This window comes from Paroedura picta, chromosome 1 (assembly GCF_049243985.1).
Source record: "Paroedura picta isolate Pp20150507F chromosome 1, Ppicta_v3.0, whole genome shotgun sequence".
NCBI lineage: Eukaryota > Metazoa > Chordata > Lepidosauria > Squamata > Gekkonidae > Paroedura > Paroedura picta.
The window spans coordinates 117928338-117954131 of record NC_135369.1 but is presented as its reverse complement, the minus strand read 5'-3'; the positions used below and the strand labels follow the sequence as shown (position 1 = coordinate 117954131).

General features: G+C 39.7%; 1 protein-coding gene across 6 annotated transcripts in view; it reads right to left on the bottom strand.

The window, feature by feature from the left end:
• FAM184A (family with sequence similarity 184 member A) overlaps window positions 1-25794 on the bottom strand; it is an 80928-nt gene that overhangs the window by 16695 nt on the left and 38439 nt on the right. For 4 of the 6 annotated variants that reach the window (XM_077300928.1, XM_077300911.1, XM_077300892.1 and 1 more), the window contains exons 7-14: window positions 22565-22726; window positions 21187-21312; window positions 14647-14793; window positions 12405-12446; window positions 6697-6909; window positions 4918-5071; window positions 2574-2701; window positions 305-489 (exon numbers count right to left, since the gene is read on the bottom strand). In XM_077300928.1, the coding sequence (XP_077157043.1) occupies window positions 305-489; window positions 2574-2701; window positions 4918-5071; window positions 6697-6909; window positions 12405-12446; window positions 14647-14793; window positions 21187-21312; window positions 22565-22726 (1157 nt within the window). The remainder of the gene's footprint in view (window positions 1-304; window positions 490-2573; window positions 2702-4917; window positions 5072-6696; window positions 6910-12404; window positions 12447-14646; window positions 14794-21186; window positions 21313-22564; window positions 22727-25794) is intronic. The other 2 variants (XM_077300902.1, XM_077300919.1) reach the window with 1 other exon arrangement.

Here is a 25794-nt window from a genome sequence, read left to right as displayed (position 1 = left end):
TTTGGTAGCCAGATTGTACAGAAAGGTAGAATGCAAATGTTGTACACCCCCCAAAAATAGAATAAACAGTGCAAGTTGCATGCAAGTAAATAAACCTATGCAAGTTGCATGCAAGTGGTAAATCCACATTTCAGACTATGCTGCTTAGATCAGCAGACATCAAATGGATTCATATAGATGCAACAGTTCTGAGTCTCTCTGCTGAAGTATTTGGTGCCACATCTAAGAAATCAAATACCATGTTGTCCCTGATTGAATAATCCATTAATTATAGCATGCTGCTTGATGCTGCAAATATACATACCTAATCTGTTGATTGGATTCACTACGTATTCTGAGCACTTCCTTCCCTTTAAACTCCAGTTCCTTGGTTAGTGCACTTATGTTTTCATGCAGTGCAAGTATCTCCTTATCCAGTTCAGATATATGGTGGTCTCGATGCCTCAGTTCACCCTGCAGATCTGATATCCGGCACATAAATTCATTTTCCTAATAAGAAAGTACCAAGAAATAAAGAATGTTTTACAGTATTTCTATATGGTGCATTTGTTCCTGTGTGAATACCCACCTTTATCTTTCTACTTACAAGTTCAAAACTAATTTTAAAAGGATGGGATGATCTAGGATTCTTTTCTTCTCCTTTTGCCCGTGAACTTCCTTTCCCTTGCAATGACTTAATCATGAGAAAGCTATTCAGAGTCTGCCCCTTCATTTCACTTGCACTCACTTGGAGATGACAGAATGGCTGAGCAATGATTGTGGGAAGAAGGAGCTGAGCTCTTGCACAGTCTGCCCTCCCTTGTGGACTCAGACCCAGCATCTATACACTGTGTCTATGCATCATACAGTCTTCTACTACCAGAGATGTTCCATATACATGTATAAACAGGCCTCTTCTGAAAAAAAACCCTTAAAGTTTCTTATGTATATGATTGGATATACAGACCATAATTTCCACTGAGGATAGTTTTTGACAAGGTGGGAAGACATTCCAATACTTGCTATTTTTCAGCAATAGGAGACTCGTTCCTACCCTTTAGACCAGCCGTTCTCAAGTTTTTTTTACCATTGAGAAACCCCTGAAACATTCTTCAGGCTTTGAGAAACCCCAGAAGTGGTGTGATTGTGCAGAATATGGTTGGGAAGAATACCTGTGCGCACACAGACCCAGGGCCCCTCCCTACCCCCTCCAGACCCATCACTGGCCATTGCGGGAGGGGGGAGGGTCAACATGACCATTTATGATCATGTCACCAAATAACAGTTTAACAAATTTTAAAAATATATTTAAAATTAATAAACTCACACCCATTTGGGAAACCCTTCCAAGGCCATCAAGAAACCCCAGGATTCACAAAACCCTGGTTGAGAAAGCCTGCTTTAGACCCTTGGGATGTCTCAATATTTATTTATTTATTATATTTGTATACTGCCCTCCCTTCAGGCTCAGGGTGGTTTACATATAAAAGTACATATAACAAAGGATAACAACAGCATAATGAATAAATTCAGATAGACAAGAGTGACAGTGGTTTAACTTGTGATAATAGTGTGTATAACATCAAGTTCATAAAATAATCGAGTTGGAAGGGACCTCATGGGTCATCTCGTCCAATCCCCTGCACAATGCAGGACATTCACATCCCAATCACTCATCCACTGTAACCTGCCACCCCCTTGAGCCTTCACAGAATCAGCCTCTCTGTCAGATGGCGATCCAGCCTCTGTTTAAACATGCCCAAAGATGGAGAACCCACCACCTCCTGAGGAAGCCTGTTCCATTGAGAAACCGCTCTAACTGTCAGGAACTTCTTCCAGATGTTTAAACGGAATTTCTTTTGAATTTATTTCATCCCATTGGTTCTGGTCTGTCCCTCCAGGGCAAGAGAGAACTACTCTGCTCCATCCTCTATATGGCACCCTTTTAAATACTTGAAGATGGTTATCAGATCCCCTCTCAGTCGTCTCCTCTCCAGGTTAAACAGACCAAGCTTCCCCAACCTTTCCTCATATGTCTTGGTCTCCAAACCCCTCACCATCTTTGTTGCCCTCTTCTGGACACGTTCTAGTTTGTCAACATCCCTCTTCAATTGGGGTGACCAAAACTGAACACAGTATTCCAAGTGAGGCTGAACCAGAGCAGAGTAAAGCAGTACCATCACCTCCGGTGATCTGGACACAATACTCCGTTTGATACAGCCCAAAATCCCATTTGCCTTTTTAGCCACCTAGCTTTCAAGAGTAAAGACAACACTTGATGACACCCCCTTCTCTCCACTTGAGTCCCTGTGCACTGGCAATTGGGTATCAACAGAATTAATCTTACCCAAAGAATAATCCAGCTAATGAAGGAAATCCAACATGGACTGGCAAGATGGGTGACCTTGAGCCAGTCACAAAGTCTAATCTACCTCACAGGACTGTTGTGAAGGTAAAATAAGGAAAGCTGAACCATGTAGACTACTTTGAGCACTTTGGAAGAAGGGCAGGATAAAAATTCTCAGAGAACAAATGCCATGTACCTGTAGATAAAAACATGCTTATGCTCCTTGGATTCTACGGAAGGTATGTACCTGTTGCCTGCTGAGCTCTATGCTTCTTTCAAGTTCCATTTTAGCTGCTGCCAGTTCTTGCTGATGGTTGTGCCTTAGCTGATCAATTGCTGCTGCATGCTGATGATTTAGTTCTGAGCGTAAAGATGCTAGGAAATAGAAATAAGGGTAACTTTTAAAGCAGAATAACTCTGCAAATAATCACAACAAAACTACATTTACATTACTGTTTGTTTCGGAAGGGTTGTTTATTAGTGGTTTTTGGAGGGGCAAATAACCACCAATTTTAACCAGTTTTAAATAAATGAATCCCCCCCTTTATTTGAAAAAATTGTCACCACAGCAGTACAAAGAATGAATTAATAAAACAAAAAAGGTTTTACAAAATAACAATGATCCGGTTATTTTCTCCTTTTTGTTTTGATCAACTTTTCCCGTGTTCATAACTTCCAATGCGAAATATTGCTGGTCTATATTTCTTTCCAGTTTGTCTTGGTGTTAATTATATTTCTCTCATAGAAAAATATACTTTCTTTGGAATTGTGGGCACAGGCTTTTGTTCCCTCTCCCCAAATCCACTAAATTGGTGCAGCTGCACTGAATACAAAAATACACTAGATTTGATGCAATGTGTTGTCTGCTCTCCCCCCACCCCACCCCCCGTTAAGGTGAACTTTGAGGAAAGATTATGACATAGCCAGGTTTCGCTTCTGCTAAAAGAGAAAAAAATGTGAATAGGTGATAACAGCACAAAAATAAATAGGTCATACTGAAAAATTACCATATATACTCGAGTATAAGCCGAGGCACCTAATTTTACTACAAAAAACCTGGGAAAACCTATTGACTCGAGTATAAGCCAAGGGTGGGAAATGCAGCAGCTACTGATAAATTTCAAAAATAAAAATAGATACCAATAAAATTATATTAATTGAGACATCAGTAGGTTAAATGTGTTTGAATATTTATTTCGACGAAAAACAGTAAACTAACTCTGTAAGTGCAAAAGAGGATAATTCTCTGTAGGATTATCATGTGAACCTACCCTACTGTACTCCAGGGGGGGAGTACAGGGTGGTCTAAGTATTTGATCCATGTTTCATCATCACAGGCTCTCCCATCCAGTCTCCCCCCCCCCCCAACAAATACAGAAAAGTCAAGAAGATGAATAGCTGCTGGGTTCTGTACCCCGCTTTTCACTAACCAAAGGAGTCTCAAAGCGACTTACAATCGCCTTCCCTTTTCTCCTTATGCCAGAAACCCTGCAAGAGCTCTGAGAGAATTGCTCTGTGAGAACAGCTCTGGCAGGAAAATGAAACAGTGCCCCCCAGGCCAGCAAACCGGAGCAGAACAAAAGTACCCAAAATTGGCAACATACTACAAGTACAACAGCTACCAAACTAGGAGAATGGACAACTCTAACTACAACAAGTGTTCCCCCAGAACTAAACACTGAAATAAAGAACTGTAAAACTGAACACTAAAAGAAAGAACTGTAAAAATCAACTTTTAAGACGAACACAACCCCAAGAAGTAAAGCCAAACAATGCTGCCCCTCAGATAAAAGAAAGAAGCACTAGGAAAAAGAAACAGTGAATCCCAAAGCACCCTCAAAACCCACCGCACCCCACCCACAAAAACCAAAAAAATAGTTTGGAAGAAGTGATTAAGAAGAGGCAGAAGAAAAGTGAAGGCAAGAGGACAGACAGATCAGAGTCCCACAGTCAAACTGTTGATGTCTTCTCCAGCGATGATCCTCCATGGTTCAGCGCAGAGGCAACCAGCCAGCAGCACACTCTCTGGGAGTCAGACTATAAGAGTCTACTCTACCAGACAGAGCAGCACAGGCCAGGAGGCCAGCAACAGAAGGCAGGTAAGAAGACTCCTAGCCTCATATACTTTCCTGGCCAAACACAGATGATTTTCAAAAAGGAAAAATCTTCTATGCTTGGCCAGGAAATGTTTTTTCCCCAAAACTTGTTTTCCTGTAGGCTAACTTCCTCAGAACTGCAATACATTTTGCAAATGCAAAATGCATTTTAATGATTGGCTGGCCTCCCAAAGCCTCAGCAGGCTGTTTAAAAGAATTTATTTCAATTACCATATATACTCGAGTATAAGCCGAGGCAGGCTTTTTCAGTGTAAAAAATGTACTGAGAAATTTGGCTTATACTCGTATATACAGTAAGGGGCACTGTGGAGAATACATAACTCCTCAGAAACGAGTCAGTTTGCATTTGAATAAGGTTAGCTGTACCCAATGCACAGAAAACAGTCCATAATGGTCTTTCCATATATTGGGTAGTAATTACTATATGTTGTTTGCACCAGAAGCAAAATTTTAAGCACCATGAAAGTACTGTACCTAGCATAGCTTTCCCTTCATCTTCCAGTTCAAAGCGAAGAGTTTGCAGTTCCTGTTCCATTTCCAGTTTGAAAGCTTCCATAGCTTGTTTGTGGGTTTCTTTTAGAACCTGCAGTTCCTCTGAATGCTTTTGTTGCAAACGTTCTTCAAGTTCCTAAGAAATTTGGAAGAAGAATTGTTCTCTATGCAGATATAAAATGTTTTAAAAATGAGATAGGCAAGGTTTTTGCCTTGCTATTTCTTTACTGTTTAACTACCTCTGCTTATTACTTACTAAAGCTCAAAGGTTCTATTTTTATTATCCCAAGGGAATGTCATGATCTTTATTCAGGCACATCCTATGAAATCTGAATAAGAGAAGTTGCTTGTCTGTATCTGGGTGCATGTATCATGACTGGGGCTGGCAAACTGGTACGAGACAAGTGCCCTTTTTCTCCCTGTCTCACAGTACTAGACCCGCAGGAGTGACCAATTCAGTTAATAGGAGTCAGAAAGTATTAGAAAGGAGTCTGCAATTCCTGCAAGGCGATGATTGGCTGCCCTGTGAAACAGGATGCTGGACTACATGAATCACTGGTTTGACTCAGCTGGGCTCTTGTGTTCTGTTCTTATAAAGATGGCATTCCGCTAGTGGAACAGAACTTTCCCTTCTTGCTGTAATCTACTGTAGACCTTAAAATGTTGTCCCCAGAGTTCAAAGGATTCCAAGGAACAGTACTGAATATCATGTGGCAGTCTACCGGGGGAGGGGGGATTGCTCTCCCTTTACTGTGTTGGCAGAAGTACACTTCTGGACCCACAAAATGCCTAATGGAACCAATTCACTGATCATCATTTTAGCCAGGAGAGGATGGATCACAAGCACTCAGTACAGCACCGATTCCTTCCTTCATGTCCTATTAGCTTGTTGGTACAATATTTAAGTTACAATACTTTCTGAGACCACCGTTAAAATTTACTTATTGTTATTCATGTAATTTATATACTGCCCCTCACTGACCGTTTACGCACTGAGAACTTCACTGCCCCAGCTCCCATGCAGGAGCACAAATCAGGGGTGGATGAGGTGCACCAGGCCAAATGATCCCCCGTGTGGGGGCAGGAAGAGGTGGGGCAACCTGCCACGACTAAAACTCCAGCCTGCAGCCCGGCATGAAACCTCCAGTGCATAAACGGTCACTGTGATGTCTTGGGGTGGTGTACGCAAAGCCTGTGGGGATATAGGGAGTAAATAATAAATAAAATATATATGGGGTAAATAATAAATAAACCTTTATTTTTCTAGCCCACCCTTCCAAGGCAGGTAAACAACATTGTAAAACAATAATTAGGTTAAAAACATAACATTATTATTTCCCCCAACTAATATCATACCAGAGAAGAGGGGTTCTAGTGCTAAAGAGCTGACTTTTTCTTGCCCGTCAGGTATTTTCTTGGCACAACATTTAGCTTACAATACTTTCTGAGACCCCTATTAAGATAGGTAAGGGTAAAGGTATCCCCTGTGCAAGCACCATGTCTGACCCTTGGGGTGATGCCCTCTAGCGTTTTCATGGCAGACTGAATACAGAGTGGCCTTGCCAGTGCCTTTCCCAGTCATTACCGTTTAAGATATAGGAGGTAAATTATTACTTTTTCTGAAAAACCTGTTGGATCCCAAAGAAGGCAAAAAATTATCTTTGAATAATATTTTAAAATAAAGTATTGTTTTTTTCCCTAATTTCACTGTATTCAGCAATTCAGTGGCGTTAGAAGCCATAGAACATGAAACCAACACACCTTTTGCTCTTGTTCTTTTGTGTCTTCCATAGCTTGAAATGCAAGCATATGTGCTTCTTTCAGGGACTTATTTCTATGTTCATGTTCTTCTTCTAATTCTTCAATTTCTTGGGCAAGCCTCTGTCGCTCTTGACTAAACTGTGCCTGTAGTTGCTGCATTGAGGTCTGAGACTGAGACAGTTGCATTTCTAGATTCTGCTTCAGCAGGGAGATCTAATTCAAAGAAAAGCAAAGATTAGTACAAATATCAAATTAGAAAATGACTGTATCTATTATTATTTTCTATGATTATTTCCCCACCCCCAACCACAGTACTTTCCTAATATATTAGACAATTTCCTATATGGTGGAAGGATGTGTTAGTTTGGGAAGAGGAAAGACGGGGGTTCACCACATGAAAATAAAAGCTTACACTTCCTTAAATGCCATCAGAAGATTGTGGCTTATTTTGTCAATAGCATTTTTAGAAAAAATATGGGAACACTAGATAGCCAATAAATTATTAAACATAATAATGCTATTTTATAATTAAGAGCAGCAGAAAATTTGACAAACAGGTTGCCAGTTTACTTTACATAAAGTATATCAGCACTGTCAAAATCTAATAAAAACACTCTTTTGTCTTTTGCTTTGAAAGAAACTCCATGTTCCTTTAATTGTAATACTTTCCTCCCAGATTATTGAATTGCTGCATATCCCACACCTTTCTAGATCACTGATTGCCAATTGGCAGCCTTTGAACACCCACTAGAGTTTTTCCAATACAACACATAAACCTAAGTGACAAGCAGGGTGAGAGACATCATAGGCCTCAGTCAAGGTCAAAAGCAAGTCACAAACTAATTGTGATCTGGGCAGTCCCAAGTTGTATAGAAAAACAAATCAGCAGGTAAGAGAACTGGATGTCTGTTTGAACCTAGATGTTATTTTTCCCGATCCCCAAAATGGAAATTTATTGTAGAGGCCTCCTGAGCAGACGTCACTTTGTGTAGGTGCCACCCAGATATTGACCCCCCCTTCAAGTATTACCAGTCTATGGCCCAGAAGCTGTTGGGATATGCTTCCTTGACAGTGATCCCTCCATCACATACTGGCTGTAGAGCTTATGATGCTTCATACTGGCAGAACACATTATCATGTTTCTTAAGATGTTTTGAACTCGTCTGTATGAGCACAGTCAAAATGTAGAATAGATCCGCACACCAATAGTATGTATGTAACACTATTTACAATCATGGCTAATTTCTCAGAAAGACAAACTAAAGCAGATGTGTGACTCTACATTTAAAATAGATTTTACATCCATGACGCAAGTGAAATAATTAAATAATTATTTACTATATTACTTTACACTAATTTTATATACAGGTTAGAATATGTGTGTGTGTGTGTGTGTGTGTGTGTGTGTGTGAATACACACACATATATATGCAGCAAATTTAAAGGCTATAGTTAGTTTAATATTAAACAAAAACCTATGATTTTTTAATCTCAACTATTTTTTAAAAAATCTTGATTTTCTGTATTTATGTTTCATCTCATAATCATGATACTAGGATTTATGGCAGGAGCCCAGACCATCAAAGGACTATTTATTTACTTATTAATTTGTCATATGGTGTGCATAGACATGAGATCTAAGGATTGTCTGCCAGTCAGACAAGGGATGTTCAGAGATGGTTTGCCATTTCCTGCCTCTGTATCATGACCCCTAGAGTTCCTTGCAGGAACTCCATCCAAATCCTTGGAAGCCTCCCTTCCAAATACTAACAAGAGTCAACTCTACTTAGCTTCCAAGAGCTAATGGAATCAAGCTTGCCTGGGCTATCTAGGTCAAGGCTTGATTTAAACACTGCTGCTGAATAAAAAGAATTATTACAACCCAGGTTCATAAATGGTTGAAATGGCTAACATTTTTAGCATAATGTCCTAAAATGAAATCTATCTAGCTGTGAAAAATCTGAGTCCCTGTGACTGCTTAATTTGCCAGAAGTCCTAATATTTGTTTCACTCTTGGGCTGGAGTTTTTGGTTGTTTCATGTTTGCTTGCTCAGTGTTTATCCTGGGATTCTGAAAAGTTAGCAGCCCAATTAACCCAGATTGGCTTGTTGAGGTTTAGAAGCCAAGTAGGGTTGGCCACAATCAGTACTTAGTTGGGAGACCACCAAGAAGATGTGGGTTGCTATGCAAAGGAAAGCAATGACAACCACCTCTGCATAGCTCATGCCTAGAATGCCTGCCGATGGGAACCAAGATGCTCTTCTTGACTTACATTGCCTGAGCAGAGCAATATATCAATTGAGATTGCTTTTGGCTTTTAGGCTCCTGCGCTGTAATGAAATTATTTCTTTTTGACATCAGTTCATCTTCAAACCACTCACCATTGACCAGGCTTAAGGATAGTGTAGTCACAAAGAAATCCTAAAATTATCCCATGTAGATTAAGTAAATTAATTAATTGATTTTAGCATATCAGGAAATATACCTGGTATGTAAAAACAATTTTTTTCTTGTGAACAAAACTTCAAGAGATACTGAAAGTGATGGAATTAAGAAGTTTTATGTGCAATGCAAACATGCATGAAATTAGTTATTTCATACAATTATTTATATAAAGCAGCTTTAGAAATTTACTTGTCATCCCCTTTTGAAGAAAAGCATGAGCAGGGAAAACTCAATTACCTTAGTAAATAGTCTTAGTTACAAACAATCCCTAGCTTTTACTATAACAAACAATCATAAGGAATGCACTTCCACAATTTAAAGCCTTATTCTTTTAGTTTTATCATCAATTATATCAACAGTAATATAAATTATCTATTACTAATTTCCCAGAAACTGGTGTCTCTGCATTAAATATCTGAAGCTGTGTAATACTTTATTTATATTCAATCAGGTTTAAAAAATATTCCCAAAACCTTGTCTTACTCCCTTAGAGGCAGTAATGGCACTGGAAAGGTGGCCTTGGTTACTACATCTGACCCTTATTTTTGTACCTTGGACTAAACGATCGTAAAATAAAGATTGATTGATACCCCCAAACCTTCCCTCACCCCCCAAGAGTCTCACAGGGGGGATTTTGCTTGATTATATCCCTCCCTCTTCCCTCTGCACTTGTTTGCCCACCATGCTCTGGGGTCCATGCTCTCATCCTCCCTGCCCATCTTCACCACTGCTTTCTCAGTGACAGTTTCAGTCAACCCCATCTCAATTTATTTGCTTACTCCATGCACTACTTCAGCAGTGGTGTTTTTAGTGGGGGAAGGTGCAGCAGAGCCCCCCCCCACTTCCTGCCAGGCCACTTGATTGCTTTAGGCAAGGCCATTTTTCAATATGACAGCTCATCTGTCCTTCTGTTTGGTCTGGGAGGTGGGGGACAGCAGCGGTAGCTGTTACTGGTCTCCTCTCCCCACCTGTCTGCCTGAACTGTGCGTATGAGGGGTGGGTGACAGTGACTCCTGCTCCTCCACACACATACACACCTGCAGCATTGCCACCTAATGAGTGCAGTGAGAGTGGCTCCTAAAACTTCTCCCTACCACCAGCTGGCTTGGAGAGGACAGGTGGTGGTAGACTGCATCAGCTTGCGTGGGCTCACCTGGCTCCTCCTTCAATTCCTAGCTTTTACATGCACTTGCATGGATTTTTCATGCACACATGAATATATTCCTCTTTGGGAGGTTTCTAAATCTCCCTGCTTAAAAAAGAACTTTTAATATTTTTGAAAATGGGGGTGGGTGTTTAAGTATCAATGGTTGGGGCCATGTTGGGAATTAGAGATATTGATTTGGAGAGGAGGTATTTCTTCAAAATAGCACACCAACAAACTAAGGGTGTTAATTGGCATAATTATCTTGAGGATTTTTTCTTTTTTATTATAATTGGGCAACCGATACAATCACTCTATTTAGATATATGGGAACAAAACTCAAAAGAATCTGAAAAATTCCTCCTGTCAAAGTTGCACATAAAATGTGTAGGGGTTGTACAATTATTAAACATTTGTTCCTTCATCTTCATTTTGCCTTGTTTTTATAATAAATAAAATAATAATAACATAACAGCTCATTTTAAATGTTACATTTGGAAGTCACAGTAAAAACATTATTTGCATTATTCACTATATCAACAATCTTATACAACCATATCTAAGAGAGGTAGCAAGTCAGAACAAACTGTCTTATATTAAATCAGATCACTGGTCTTTCTAGACTCAGTATTTTCTATTCTAATTGGCAGTTCTTCTTCCAAGGTGCCATATGGAGGATGAAGCAGAATTGTTCTCTCTTGCCCCAGAGGGACAGACCAGAATGAATGGGATGAAATTAATGCAAAAGAAATTCCATCTAAACATCTGGAAGAAGTTCCTGACAGAGTGGTTTCTCAGTGGAACAGGCTTCCTCGGAAGGTGGTGGGTTCTCCATGTTTGGAAATTTTTAAACAGAGGCTAGATAGCCATCTGATGGAGAGGCTGATTCTGTGAAGGCAAAGGGGTGGCAGGTTACAGTAGATGAGCGATTGGGATGTGAGTGTCCTGCATAGTGCAAAGGGTTGGACTAGATGACCCATGAGGTCCCTTCCAACTCTATGATTCTATGATTCTAAGGTTTTAATCAGAGAGAAGACTTTTAAAAAGAGATGTCACAGAGAATGAACATGGTACCTCAAGATGCAGTATATTATCACTAGGTATATGATTTATTACTGAGCTACAACTCAACATACAGCTAGAGATATTCTCAAAATTCCTTACAAATGATCACTCAGTTGAATTAGAAAACTTGTTTTAAACAAAAACAATGTGTGCCAATTTTAACGGATGTCCAGCTACCATAAAACAATTCAAGCTGTTGTTGTGTTCTTCTCCTCTTAAGGCTGTCTAGAACTGGCCATGCATGCCTACAAACTTACCCATGGTTTGAGACAGTTTTAGATTTGAACTCACTGTATCTGTATTAACAAACTGTGGCACAGCCATAGAGTTTTACCCTCACAGTCTTTACTATCATAACTCTATTGCCATAGAGACTGTTGTTTGGAAAGGAAGATAACTATTATTAATATAGTTGCATTTTTATTGAACATTATCTTAAAATATTGGTTAATTTCCAAACTGCCCTGTATCAGAATCAAGGCACTTCTATATGGACACCAAGGAGACACTAAGTTCCTATCCTCCTAATGGCATTACCTGCGCTTTACTGCATACTGCTCCTGAGGGTCCCTTGACCCTCAAAGGCTAGCTTATTTGGGATGTGTGAGGGATTTTACAAAGGGGACAAGAAAGCACTAGTGACTGTGTAGTGTACTGTACATAGTTGTTTTGATCCCTGTTTATAGAAACAATGGAAGGAAAAATAGTAGCTCAACTATAATTGGGTTGCATTACTACATATTGTCAACTGTAACATAGAACCACACATTTCATGCTTTATAAAAAGCTTTATAATGTGCACATGTACTGTCCGCAAGCTTGCTTTTACATCACATAAAATGACTGTGAAATGCTTGATGTTGAATGATATGAACACATATACACATGAATGAATGCAGCACAGAGTTTCAGATGAAATTAATGTGTAATCACTTCCCTTGAACGTCATTCTTTTTAGTTCAGAGGCTAATGCTTTGAAGCAGCACTGGCCAGAATGCAAGCTGAGTAGTGCAAGCATGCCCTCATGTACAAATTGTAAGTGCAACTCACTTACATTGCTGATAGATTTATGCAAAGCTTCACCCAGACAGTGCCGCTATGAAGGAAAGATCACAGGAATAAAGGGAAACATTCAGAAATAACTAAGAAGATGGGATAAAGAAGGGACAGTAAAACACAAAACATTAATATTAATCGCACAAGGAAAAATATGCTAAAAATTGTTTGGAAACAAACTAACACAAAATTTTTGCTATGGTTTTATTACATAAGTCAATGAAACACATAGGGAAATCACATGTATTCATTTTAATGTCTTCACTTTTTAAAATTAAAAACTGAAAAGAAAAAAACTTTTGGTTTCTATCTCAGAAATTGATTATGTTCCTATATTCAAATTATTTTTGTTTTGATCCAAACTGATGCATATCCTTTAGTAAACACATTATGGCAGAAAGGTCAAGTATTACTGCCTTTTAGATTTAATGTTTTGGTATATTTTAAATGAAATGAGCAGCTATTCAACTGAAATAGCTAACGTGTACATTTTGCTGTTGTTTTTAAACAACCTTACGATACAATACTTAGGCTCTTTTATTTAAGCCTTTCCTCAAAGTCCTTAGTTGACTTCTACTGCCTGTGATTTAGATATAAATTTTCCTTAGTTGACTTGGAGACCCTGATTGGGTAGAAAGGTGGCATCAAAATGTTTTAAATAAATAAAATTTACAGATCCATAGCAAAACTATATTTTATATAATAATAATAATAATGCACCATTTACTAACAAGCTGAAGATGTACTATCAGAATGTATAAGTGATATGACCACCATATACATCAGGCATAACATATGATCAGTACAATTATAAAAAGTGAATGATGGGTAATTTCATTGTTTGACATATGATTTATGATTCAGACATCAGCCATTTTAGATTAACGTCCATCACTATTTCATTTCTTAAACTAATAAGAACCTTAACGAGTGGCTCAATGTTTTACGGCCTTCCCTTCCTCAATGTATTTATAAAAGCTTGAGTAGTATTTTTTTCAAAATCTAATTGTGCAAAAAGAAAGTGTCAATATTGAAATGCAACACACAATCAAATCACTTTCCCCCCCAGCAGTGTACTACAGTTTACAAAATGTTGAATAGATTTCAGAAATTCTAGATTATGAATTATGAATATGCAATCAGTTAGGCAATATTTTTAATAAATAAATAACTACACAAGATTTGTATCATGAAAAATATGGGATTTGATTTGTTGAAATTTGGGTTTTTTTCTTTCTAAGTATTTTCAGTTTTTGTGGCTTGTTTCTTGGTACCTGTGTATGTACTGGATTTTTTCATCCTCATATTTTTCTTTGATACTTATATACACATTTATTATTATTTTTAAAGTATGTAAGACAAAATATACTTTACTAATTATAAACACTGGCAAAAGCAAACAACTCAAACAGTTTAGAAACCCTAACTTCCTAATATTCTAAAACAAGTTTTCCCACATATTATTTTTCCTTTGATCTGAAGGGCATAGATGGACCCTTTCCCTTTATTCAACTGTATCTCATTGTTATGTCTCTAAAATGTGCCTAAAATGTTAACATTTGTTTTTCTTTAATTGCTGATAGACTGAGCTATTTTTAGATATTGTTTGTAGTTATAAAGCACTCCAGACACAAAAGCAGGTAGTCTCTGATGGGAACACATTTTCTGTATATACTTATTACCTGACAATCTTCAGTTCAACAAATGTCTATATCTTTAGTTTTTGAAACCGTGTGCATTTTACATGGCTTTTGAAAGATCAGGATTAAGGTCATAATTTGAATTTGTTTCTCACACTTAACTGTAACGTTCTTACTCTGTGTACATTTTTGCAGGCTATATTGGTCATGATAGTTTAATAATACAATGTTTTAAAATTTGTGACAGCACTGTTATTCATCATGCACTGAGCCACCTGAGTTTTTGACCAGTTCAATGATTAATGGATTGGTGTTCAATGCTTTTCCATTATTTTGAACCAGGATTTCCCATGACCCTAAATGACAGTCACGCAGATTCCTATTCCAAAGCTATACACTGGAGAGGAGAACATGGTTTTGCCTTCATTTGTCCAGTTAGGTACTGTTGCATGGAACATTTACATTTCTTAATATACAGTATGAACAGTAGCACTTTAGCATCTTATTACACCAATTCTAAATTAATTAGTTCTGCATTTGTATATCCCTCTTATAAAAATTATATAAAAGATGATAGCCCTCATAAATAATTCCAGTTACCTGATCCAACAGATCTTCTACTTTCTTTTGCCAGCTATCTCTGGCAGCATTTTTTTCCCTTTCTTTCAGCTGCAAAAGTTGAGTCATTGCTGACTTTTTATCTTCTTCATGCTGAAGCCTCAGCTCTTCTCGCAGTTTATTACATTCCTGCCTGAGAAGAAAAAATGGAAGGAAAACATACACCAGGCCTTAAGAAAACTAGCAAGAATATTATTTGGAATGAAAGGAGGTGGCTAAAGCATATAATGTGATCCTGGGTCACTACCCTCAGCTATCCTCATGTTGTCTGAGTAATTGTGCTCAGGTCATGCCACAGAAATGAGACTCCCAGACCGCATAAATGACTGTGCACTAGAACAATTGGTGACAGAGCTAACCAGAAAGATGGATCTCGGTTCTGAGCTGGACTCAAGACTTGATGAGAGATGTAGATGTTGTTGTGTCAGTTGAGAGCTGTTGACCACAATGCTATTAAGTTCAGCAATCTTGTAAATGGTAAATTATCCCTAAAGGCCAAGAGTCATGTTTGATTTCAAAAAAGGGAATATTACAAAAATGGAGGGAATAGTTAGAAGGAAACTGAAACACAAGATGGCCAGATCCATACAGGATGCTTGGAAGCTCTTTTAAAACCACACTAACTGAAACCAAGATAGAAGGCACTCCCTAGTTTAGGAAAGGTACCACCAAGTCTACAAGAATACCTGCATGCATAAGACCCAAGTCAAGGAAGCCACAGAAAGTAAAAAGGCCTCTATCAAAAAGTGAAAGGTCGATAGAATGACGGAAACTGAAGATGGCGCCATAAAGAAAGCTGGACTTCTGTTCAGCTCTTAAGCCATGCCGAGGGTCAGGGGCTTCTGCACCTGGCTGACCTGAACAGATACGCAAATCTGCTCACCGGTCGCCCCAGGAACCGGGAACGGTGACCTGAGGGTCCTACAGATCCGTAGGGAGATAGTAAGACCTCCCTGGATTAATAGCGGCTTGTGCTCAAGGTCACGATGGCGTCTTTGTCGCAAACAACTTTACAAGCTTGAAACGACCAGCCGACCTCACATTCTTCCCAGACCATCATTTACCAGATCGACAGGAGCAGAAGCTGACAGAAGCTGGAACCTACAACAGTAAGAATTGAAAGCTTTCTGGCTTTTCTCTCTCTTCTCCCACAAGCTCTTCCCTCCCCCCCCCTCAACCAATTCACAAGCGAATTCCTTCTTTCCCCGAGTGAGAGACTCCCAGCTAATTATACCCATTAACCAAACAAAGAGAGTGCTTTGAAGATTTATGGGTGAAGGTTCAGTGGGGGAATTTGACTTGATACGGAGATCGACAAACTGATAATTTGGGATCGCTCGTGCTCCCGCGAGACCTTACGAGACTTTCTGTTTACAGTTTGTGACTGCCTAGAACTATGGAAGAATTAACTAAGGCACAGCTTTTCCATTTGTTATGCAAAGGAAACTCAGAGATACTGAAAGCAGTCAATAAGCTGGAAAAGGAAATTCGTGGGACTAAGGGGGAGCTTTTGGATGGAGCCCAAGGTCCGGAGAGACCAGCTGATGACGCAGCTCAGCTAACAGTAAATCAAGTGAAACTTCAATGTCTGGAAGCTAATCAACTGGAGGGAGAGAGTGCCAGAGATGTAAAAACCCAAAGTATCTTTAAAGAACCTGGGAAAAGAGATCCACAGAAGGAAAGTACCAAAAACCTGGAAGTCTATTCAGAGCAGGAAATGACTTGGATCAGCAAAATAAAAAGAGTCTATTCAAAAGCGGCAGCAACTAGGAAGCTATCAGGAGATATTTCTGTGCGACCAGAGGAAGAGATCCAGATTGACAAAGGATTCAGAGCCCCCTCAAAGGCGATTACAGGCAAGAATCAAGTAAGAGATTTCTCTGGCCCTGACAGAAGGACAATCAGAAACACTCTACTATGGAAAAAAACACAATTTCATTTTCTGCGACCACCTGAAAGATGAGCTGAACAATGGAGTATTCTCCTGGCTTCCTGGGAGAAAAATAGCAGTAGCAACCTTTAGGACAGGTCCAATATATGAAGGGAACTGACTTTATATCATTTAAGACAATAATAGAATATATCCTTATAATAGATTATACTTTCCTATGTATCAACAACTACTTTGTTAAGAAAGATGGTAATAACTCCTAGATCAGGATTAATATGCGATGGGAATTGAATATGTATGTTAATATGTATGCCAAAAGAGGATGACAAACCATATTTTATAGGCATTAACAAGACAACAGTAGTAATTCTTGGGTCAGGGCCAATTTATGAAGGAGACTGACCTAATATCATTTAAGATAATAACAGAATGTATTCCTATAACAGATCTCATATGTATTAACAATCACTTGGCTAAGAAAAATGGTAAAAACTTCTAGACTAGGAATAATATGTGATGAGAACTAAATATCTATGTTAAAAGAGATGGCAAACCATATCAACTGGTCGCTTTTTCTTTACAACTTCTCTGTAAATGCTTTATATAATAATAAACAATAAAATTATTATTAAAAAAAAAAAAAAGTGAAAGGTCTATCCCAACAAAGTGAACAGAAGGGAGCACAGGATCTGACCAAAGATGTGTAAGTTAATAATTAGCTATGCAAAAAAAAAATCTGAGGAATGGATTGCTAAAAGCATCAAGACAAAAAATAAGCATTTCTTTAAACATATTCAGAACTTGAAACCATCCAGAGAAGCAATTGGGATGATCATTACTTTGGAAAACCAAGGAATAAAAGGATAGCTAAAGGAGAAGCTAAACGAATTAGTTGCCTCTGTGTGCACCGTAGGATGTTGGGGCATGTATATAGCCAAAACCCCTATTTTCAGGAATGGAGTCTGAAGAACTGAGTCAAGTTGGGGTAATGAGAAATTAGGTTCTAGACCTACTGGGGAAATTAAGAGCCACTAAGTGTCCAGGTCCTGATGGTCATAGAATATTAGAGTTGGAAGGGACCTCCAGGGTCATCTAGTCCAATTCCCTGCAGAATGCAGGGAATTCACAACCAGCTGCCTACCCACAGTGACCCCAATTCCATGTCCAGATGATGCCCCCCCCCCCCCAAATCCCAGAATCTCTACTCAGTCTGGTCTGGAGGAAATTCGCCTTCTGACCCTAAAGTGGCCATTAGGATTTCTCTGGGCATGCAAGAAAGGGCCACAAGAGCCAAGCTCAGGCACAGTCCCTTCTGCCCACCCACTTACAATTTGCCTAACTTCACAGAATCAGCATTTCTGTCAGATGGCTATGTAGCCTTTGTTAAAACCTTCCAAAGGAGAACCCACCACCTCCTGAGGAAGACTGTTCCACTGAGGAACTGCTCTGGCAGGAACTTGTTCTGGATGTTAAGTCTTAGATTGTTGGTCTACTAACCTGCCATTGAAGCGGGAAGTATCAGTCAGTCATTGGGACTGAGTTTGCCAACCCTGGGCACCTGTCAGAAGCAGCCTGATGGTTGCATCATCCCCTCCCCCACTACGAAATTGTTGTTGGAATCGGAGGTTTGGGGGGAAATCCCTGGCCCTATTGTCGAAGAAATAAGAGGACCTGAAAGACTGGCTGCGGAAATAGGGTTGGCCCCACTGCCTAGGGCAAGGTTGAGTAGTAGAAGCACCCCCTATGTCCAAACATTTTGCTTGAAGGTAATATTTCTGCATTTTTTCTAAGACCTCATCAGTCTGTACCTTCAAAGGGAAATTCCTCTAATGCAGTTTGAATATCATTTGATAGCATCAAAGATTTTAGCCAGGAATATCGGCGCATGACAATGGCAGTGGCCATCACCCTGCCCAAACAGTCCACACCATGTCTGGATGTTTTGACCTATTATCTTGCCAGGTCTTTACCCTCTGTAATGACGGCCTGAACAAAAAGTGGTCTTAGCGTTGGCAGTGATCATCAGCAACACGACATTGAGGATTCCCGCCAGTCCTCTCTCGACAGGGGTAGAAGTTCAGGTGTCATAGCCACCAAGGCGGCTTCTGTTGGCGCCAAATGCACGAGGTCGTGCAAAGTCTTGGCCGATGTCGAAGGGCATCGCGTTGGTGAGTCATCTTGGTGCCCCGCAGTCAACACGAGTGTTGTCTCTCGACCTCGAGACTACTCTCTCAACCCTGAATGCAGTCGCGTTGGTGAGAAGACATGACTCCTGGCTCCTTTTGATGACACAGAAGCCAGGGGAGATCTTGTTTATGAAGGAGCCGCAGCTCTCTTCTTCTTTGGGGGCTGAGAGGTTGCTCTCTGAGCCTCCACAGTCTTATGGGCTTATGAAGAAATTGAGGCAAAGTAAACATGAGGAGTGGCCATCAGTTTGAGCCATCTTCTCACCACACTACGAACACTTTAAAAAGTGCCATTATCCTCACCAATTTTCACAAAGATGTTGAAAAACAGTTGAAATCTCACCACAAATGATCCTGAGACTAGCGTCCTTCTACCAGCAGTAAAAAAAGGACTGAGGGGAGAATGCTAGCTCCTTCCATATCACGTGACTTTGGGCAGGAAAGTCACTCTGTGAATGGAGGGGCGAGCACTCTTGGGAGCTTTTAAAGCTTTAAGCTGGCTAGTTATTTCTCCATGGCAGGCCTGCATCTCTGCAGAACCCATGTGTGACTGCGCAGAAGCCATGAAGATGAACATACAGTTATCAGTGACCCAGTAGACATGATATACTTTAAGTTCTAAAAGGCTTTTGAAAAGGTACCTCACTAAAGATTCCTGAGTAAGCTTACCAGTCACAGGAAAAGAAGAAGAAGAGTTGGTTCTTATATGCCACTTTTCCCTATCCGAAGGAGGCTCAAAGCAGCTTACAGTCGCCTTCCCATTCCTCTTAAGAGGATGGGTCCTCTTAAAATTGATTAAACAAAAGGATGCAGAATAAATGGGCAGTGGGGTCCTACAAGGATTGGTACTAGGCCCAGTAATATTTAATATTTTCATAGATGTTCCAGAATTGGAAGTGAGAAGTATAGTGGCCAAGTTTGCAGATAACACTAATTTATTCAGGATTGTGAAGATGATTGTGAAGAGCTCTACAAACTGAATGAGTGGGCAATCATGTGTCAAATGCAGATCAGTGCAAGTAAGTGTAAGGAACAAAAGGAACATATAGGAACAAAAAATCCCAACTTCAAGTTTCTGCTAATAGGTTCTGAACTTCCTGAGACTGAAAGGGAAAGAGACCCTAGGATTGTAGTAGATAACTCAACAAAAGTGTCTACCCAGTGTGCTCTGGCAATGAAAAAGGTACTTTTAATGCTAGGGAATATTAGAAAAGGGATTGAAAGCAGAACAGACACTTTTATATTGCTCCCATATTGATTTATTTGGAATACTGTGTGCAATTGGGTCACCTTATCTCAAAAAATGACTGCCAAACTGAAAAAATGCAGAAGAGGGCAACTAAGATGATTAAGGGCTGGAGCACTTTTCCTATGAGTAAAGGCTAAAGAATCTGGGATTTCAGTTCTGAAAAGAGACATGGTAGAGAACTCCCCCCCCCCCCAAAAAAAAAACACTAGAACTCAAAGGCATTTCATAAAGTTGATGTGCAGTAGATTCAGGATAGACAAAAGGAAAAACAACTTTACACAATTACTGATTAAAATAGAGAATTTGCTGTCAGAGAATGCTGTGATGTAGTGTTTGGCAGATAGCTTTAAAAAGGGATTCATGGAGGACAGGTCTATCAGTGGGTACAGGGAATCTTCAGGGTCAGTAAACCTCTGAATACCAGTGCCAGGAGGCAACATTCCCTTGGCCTTTATGTCCTGTTGCTGGCTCTCCAGATTTACTGCTTGGCCTGAAACAGGACACTATGAACCATTGGCCTAATGCAGCAAGGCTCATATGCCCTTAATACATCCTAGCAATACCATATTAGAGCCTCTTGTAGCGCAGAGTGGTAAGGCAGCGACATGCTTTCTGAAGCTATCTGCCCATGAGGTTGGGAGTTCAATCCCAGCAGCCGGCTCAAGGTTGACTCAGCCTTCCATCCTTCCGAGGTCAGTAACATGAGTACCCAGCTTGCTGGGGGGTAAACGGGAATGACTGGGGAAGGCACTGGCAAACCAACCCCTATTGAGTCTGCCATGAAAACGCTAGAAGAAGAAGAAGAAGAAGAGTTGGTTCTTATATGCCGCTTTTCCCTACCCGAAGGAGGCTCAAAGCGGCTTACAGTCACCTTCCCATCCCTCTCCCCACAACAGATACTCTGTGAGGTGGGTGAGGCTGAGAGAGCCCTGATATCACTGCCTGGTCAGAACAATTTTATCAGTGCCATGGTGAGCCCAAGGTCACCCAGCTGGTTGCATGTGGAGGAGTGCAGAATCGAACCTGGCATGCCAGATTAGAAGTCCGCACTCCTAACCACTACACCAAGCTGGCTCTCTAGAGGGCATCACCCCAAGGGTCAGACATGACTCGGTGCTTGCACAGGGGATACCTTTACCTTTACCTTTTAATACCATATTCAATGCATCCTTTATGAAGAAGGGGAGCGGGGATACTTGCCGAAGGTTTTCTGTCCATTTAATTTCCAGATCACGAGCCATTCTGTCAACTTTGAATTTCTCCTCTTCTCTCATGGCTACAATCATGGCTTCATGTTGCTGTCTTTCCTGTTCTAATTCCCCCTGGAAACATGAAGTTCACAATATATATATTTAAAAAACAAAACAAACTTTCCATGCCGATATATTTGTCTGCTTTAAAACTAGTATATTTTCCAAATCCAGGAAAACCTGCTTTCTACTCCCCATGAAAAGCTCCAGGGAACAAAAAACAGGGGTTTCTAAATAGCTGGTTTACATGGCTCTGAGCCATCAGCTGAGTTCAGATGTTGTTCATGAAGAGCTGAAAGCTCCTTCTTTCTGCTCTTCTTGAATCACCACAAACTGCACTAAAAATCATGAAAGTCCGCGGTAGTTTGCAAATTACAAACCAACCCAAATTCTAGATGAACATTGGTTTGTCAGCTGGTTCATGCCCATTTCTACTACTGTCAACAAGGATGATTTCCTGTTCCTGTGAACTATTTATGAAAAAGAACAAGGGATTTCAAAGCATTTTTAAAAAGAGACATGGTCACTATCTTAAAATATGTGAAGGGATGTCATGATGTGACGGCAGGCCATGGCAAACCACTTCTGAATGTCTCTTGCCTTGAAAATCCTATGAGGTCACCATGAGTTGGCTGTGACAACCAAAACAACACAAAACACTAGTCCGTCAAAAAAATTAAAGTAAAGATGAATCAAGGCACAGATCCTGACTTAAAGCCAGCTAAATACCTATCAATATTATCTTGTAATCATGAAGGGCAAAGAGACTCTGTGATTTGTGAATTCAAATTTCACAACAAACCACAATTAATTCATACTACAGTTAATGAACAAGATCCAAGGCTTGATCTGAAAACTTGACATGCTACTAACCAACAAACAGCAGTTTGCTGGACTTTTTATTTGAATGTCACAACTAATAAGAACTTGATCCAGCCACCGTTCATAGCTACAGTTTATCATCATCATCATCATCATCATCATCATCATCATTATTTATTAGATTTATTAGATAAGACAATAGTCTTATCCCCATTAAAATACCCATTAAAAGACTTTAAAAACAATCCCAACATGGCGGAAGCTCTCATTATTCCCACCCCTGCTATCAGAGCGGCAGGGAGGGTGGGGAGGAGATCTAACTTACTAGGTCCGGGGGGGGGGGGAATGCTGGCACTCATTCGCTGATTCCAGCCTCAACCAAAAACCTGGTGGAAGAGCTTCGTCATGATGTTGGAGTGCAGATTAGATATATACCCAAGATCCTCTGAGCACTTGGAACAAGATGATGGAATTAAGCTATGCTAAGGAGGTATGTTATTACCTCAACATTATACAGAGAATCTGTTGCTTCCCTCAATCTTGTCCTGGTTAATTCTAGTTCTTTCTGTAGTATTTCTTGGTTTTCCTGGAGACTGGAGATGTGTCCTTCCGCAGTACCAAGGCCTTGTTCACTTTTCCTTACTAAATCTTGTAGACGACACACCTACAATAAGGAAAGAAAACTGACATCATAACCTAAACTGATTTAAGATTATTTACTTGTTTCTGAATACTATTTGGCTCCTTTAGAATACAGATGCATCAAACTATGTTTACATATAGCTTTGGTAAAAAGAATGCAAAGCATACTATTCATGTAATTATAGTTAAAAAAAACTACACAAAACCCCCAAAAGCTTTTTTTTTTTTTTTTTACTGTTTAGCTCCAAAAGCTTTAAAAGACAGTTATACAGAAGGGAGAGGACTGTCAATAGCTACAGTACATATATAAATGTATGAAGCTGCCTTATACTGAATTAGACCACTGCTACATGAGGGTCAGCATTGTCTACTGTGATTGGCATCAGCCCTCCAGGGGCTCAGGTAGAGGACTTTCACACCACTTCTACTTTAACTGGAAAGTGAACCAGCAGTAACAGATGTCATTGCCAGATCCTGCCCAAACCCTGTTGTGCATTTGTAGCAGCTCCATTAATGATATGAAACCAAATTTTATTACAATGTCAGCAGCACTGCCCCAGGATCAGATTGTAGGCTTTGGTTATACTTCCTCCACTACAATATTTAAAAATTTTCAATCCTATTTGCATTTTTTATACCTTTACTACTTGCAATCAGTAGGCAGAGTTCAAAGATTATTAATGCTCATGTGTGGGTCACTGTTCTATACTGTGTCTTTGTGGATCTGAGGAAGGTCATGAGAATATTGCTCTCCGGCACATTTTGTTTCAGCCAGTGATAAGTCTGAGCAAGCAGCTCTAGAAGTTGGGGTTGCAGAGAGGAACTATCTACTCCATGATGGGCTCTGGAAACTAGTTTGTGAATGTAGAGTCTATTCAAGGAAACACTGAGTCTACATTCCAGTTTCAAAAAAAGACTGAAGCAACTGTTGAATCACTGCATTCATTTCTCCTGCAAATAAAGTGATGTTCAAGATCTTATAACAAAGACTGTTACAGAGGACAATCTGAAGATTAAGGGGACAATTTTCCTCACTTTATCACCCCAGTCCTTCAGCAATACTGCAAAAAGGACAAACAGTTTGAACTCATCGCAACACAAAAAGTTTTTTTTTTTAAATTATGATGAGGAGCTCTGATAGCTGCTTTAGGTGCCAATATTGCAGTAAAGAAGCAGGGGCAATTAGAATGTCCATACTGCATTGGAACACTTGTCACATGGCCAGCCAGTGCCATATGACTAACGCATATGACATAATCAGCCCATGTCATATGGCACATCACTTTACCAGCACAATTTTGTAATCCTGTTAGGTCCTACCTTAGGGTCTTAGTGATTTTGGAGCCCCAGACAAAAGTCTAGGATGGAGATTCAGAATCACTGGCCCCTGATGCTATCCCAGGTTCAAGCAAGGAATGGCCCTCAACCCATACAAGGCAGTTAGGTGTGCATGGCTAGTATGAGTGGACTGCTGCCTCAGCCCAGTGCTGAACCAATTACTGTCTAGGCCCTGGAGGGAGCAGGTGCTGCCACTGCCTCTGACTACCCAAGAGTGGAAGGGAGTGGGAAATGGCATATACTTCTTTCCTCCTCAGTCAGGGTAGGGTGGAGTCAGAGCCCTCTCAGCTTGGGGTAGATTCCCTTGGCTAACACCGCCCTTGTCTTATAGCACCCAAAGCAAGCATCAGAGCTTGAAAAACAGCCTTCCCATTCCCATCAGAAATATGGTCCTTGAACTCCCATAATCATCCTTAAACTGAGTCTTCTAATTTTATTTGAGTTTCCTAGCTTTATTCCCTGCTGAGTTATATCTGTCATGAATTGATAGATAGGCTGATTCTTTTATTACTATAAATTCATGTTAACAGCAAGCAAAATGATTTGTTTTGTTATGATATTTGATTTGAATCAAGGTCTTACATGGGACCTATGTACAATCTTTTCTTTTTTTTGGCCAAAGTGTTCAAACTAGATGAACTAGATACTGCATTTCTATAGACAAAACAACAAAGGTTATTTTACAAATTTTAACATTAAAAGTCCATCACCTTTGGGAAATGTTACCTCAATTATTTAATGAATACTTGTAAATACTAAGGGCTGACAAAAGAGCTGAACAGTAAATCAAGTAGCTGATACACAATTTCCATGGACCTCCTGCCAGACAAATCTCTCTCTTTCTTTCCTAAAAAGATTTGTATTAGGTAGCTAACAATAAAATATTCTGGAAATTTATGTCTTACTAAAGAATAACATTTTAAAAAATAGTAACAATGAATAGAGGATGTTTTAAAAACATTTTGCAATATGGCATGGTGGGACTTTGTTGAAAGCAAAAAGGGAAAACACCATTGGACCTTTAGTTAAGGCTGGGCTGGGCTAACAAAAGATCTAGCCCCCCTCGGAAGTTTCCCCTAGTAACATGGATCCATTTTACTATTTTTACTTTGTGTTTTATTGATGTTAGCCACTATGAGACAGCAGGTCTGTAAGCAGCAGCATATAAATGTAATCATAAATAAATAAAGTACAGTTGTAATGTTAGTAAAGATCTGCTACATATGTTTGCCACTTTTAACAACCTTTTAAAAAGCCTTGGTCCATTTAAAACCCTGATTGGCCTGAGTAACGCCTCCATGGCTTCATCAACATGCTAATGGATGGTGTACTACCACTGCACTAGTACAAGCACTCACATATTGAACTGTGAAAGAAAAGTCTACTTGTGACTGAGTGCTAATGTGTGAATGAAATACAGGTTTAGACAACATGGACTTTTCAGTGTATGTTTTCACCCTCATACTGAAAGTCTTGGCTTACTTCTGAAGGCATGCTTTCAATGCTATTCAAACAAGAAGTATGTAGTTACCAGCTACAGATGCTAGACAGTTATGGCCAGTAATTAGCAAACAATGCATTTGATTACAAGGCACACTGATACCCTATGCTAGTAGCCATTACCATATCTTTTGTTAGTGAATATAAAACATTATATGTTTAAAAAAAACAGTTTTAAGACTGTTCACTCTAAACTGAAAAGTACTGACCAAAGCTTAATTTGCAAACCTAAAACATCAACAAAGAATAATA